This window comes from Wasmannia auropunctata, unplaced genomic scaffold, assembly GCF_000956235.1.
Source record: "Wasmannia auropunctata unplaced genomic scaffold, wasmannia.A_1.0 LD336071.1, whole genome shotgun sequence".
Lineage (NCBI taxonomy): Eukaryota > Metazoa > Arthropoda > Insecta > Hymenoptera > Formicidae > Wasmannia > Wasmannia auropunctata.
This window is the reverse complement of record NW_012026819.1, coordinates 211,430-212,631: the sequence shown is the minus strand read 5'-3', so window position 1 is coordinate 212,631 and position 1,202 is coordinate 211,430. Positions and strand designations below refer to the sequence as shown.

General features: G+C 48.4%; 1 protein-coding gene across 1 annotated transcript in view; it reads left to right on the top strand.

Moving 5' to 3' along the window:
- The first annotated feature begins 1,079 nt into the window (after positions 1-1,079).
- The window catches only part of LOC105449961, a 1,309-nt gene continuing 1,186 nt past the window's right edge, over positions 1,080-1,202 (top strand). Inside the window, exon 1 of the mRNA XM_011689451.1 lies at positions 1,080-1,187. Within this exon, the coding sequence (XP_011687753.1) occupies positions 1,080-1,187 (108 nt within the window). The remainder of the gene's footprint in view (positions 1,188-1,202) is intronic.

Here is a 1,202-nt window from a genome sequence, read left to right as displayed (position 1 = left end):
TCTGTGAGAACGGTATTTCGAAAAAAACCGTTCTCAGTGCAAAGTGCCTTCACCATCGTTCCCGTCGTCGTCGTCCCCGTCGTCTTCACAGTTGACGATGGGGATGACTTTGAACACATAAAACCGTTCGACGCTTTGCCAGCGTCCCCGTCGCCAACTGTGAAGACGACGGGGACGACGACGACGGGGACAACGACTACGACGACGGTGGCGTCGACGCCGTCTTCAAACAGCTTCGCTGGAGACTCAAATAATGACAACGGTAAGTCTGAAAAAAACTTTTTTCTTTTTTCCTTTTTATTTTATATTTTTATATTTTTTGTTATTTTTCTCAGAATACTGTGTTCCCCGCATCTGTGAAAAGAGGTGCAATGGAGGCGGGGGAGGATTCACACACACCCCTTCGTAGCTGGCCAGGCGGGACGGTAAAGAGAAGTGTCCCGCCGCCTATGCTTCTGAGAGAAGTGCCCCGCCGATCTAATGACGGTGACGCAACGGCGAGCGGTGGCAGCCGTCTCATCGACGTCGCGAGCGCTGAAGACCTCACTCAAGAGGCATCGCTCTCGCCGTTCTACGAAGCATTCCCACACTACGATATAAGGTAAGAATATATAACATAAAAATGTAGCATAACAATATATGCAACGTTGGATTGCATTTGTACACATTCGTTTTTAATTTGTGTATTACAGATTGTCCAGCCAGCCAGCCAGCTAGCCAGCCAGCCAGCTAGCAACCAGCCAGCCAGCCAGCCAGCCAGCCAGCCAGCCAGCCAGCTAGCCAGCCAGCCAGCCAGCCAGCCAGCCAGCCCCCTCCCCTTTCACACACAACATATACACAACAACATATACATCTACGAACGGTGATCCCCCCTCCGTCCTAGCATCCCGCGGGCCTCCTCCTGCCTGGCGCATGATCATACTTCCATTATCGTTTTAATAGACAATGACTCGCGGCACAGTCGTTTTCGCGCTACTTCTGTCATACTATATCAATGGGTCTGTAATGACTATGATAGCACTCTAACCGTTAATCATTACTTTATTTCGTTGTTCGCATATTCTGTAATACGTTCTCCAATGTCAGGACGTGTTTCTCTTGGACGCGGTTATATTTTATATCCAGTTCCAGAACCATGTCCTGATATTGGAGAACGTATTTCAAGAATTTGCGAACAACGAAATAAAGTAATGATAAAACGA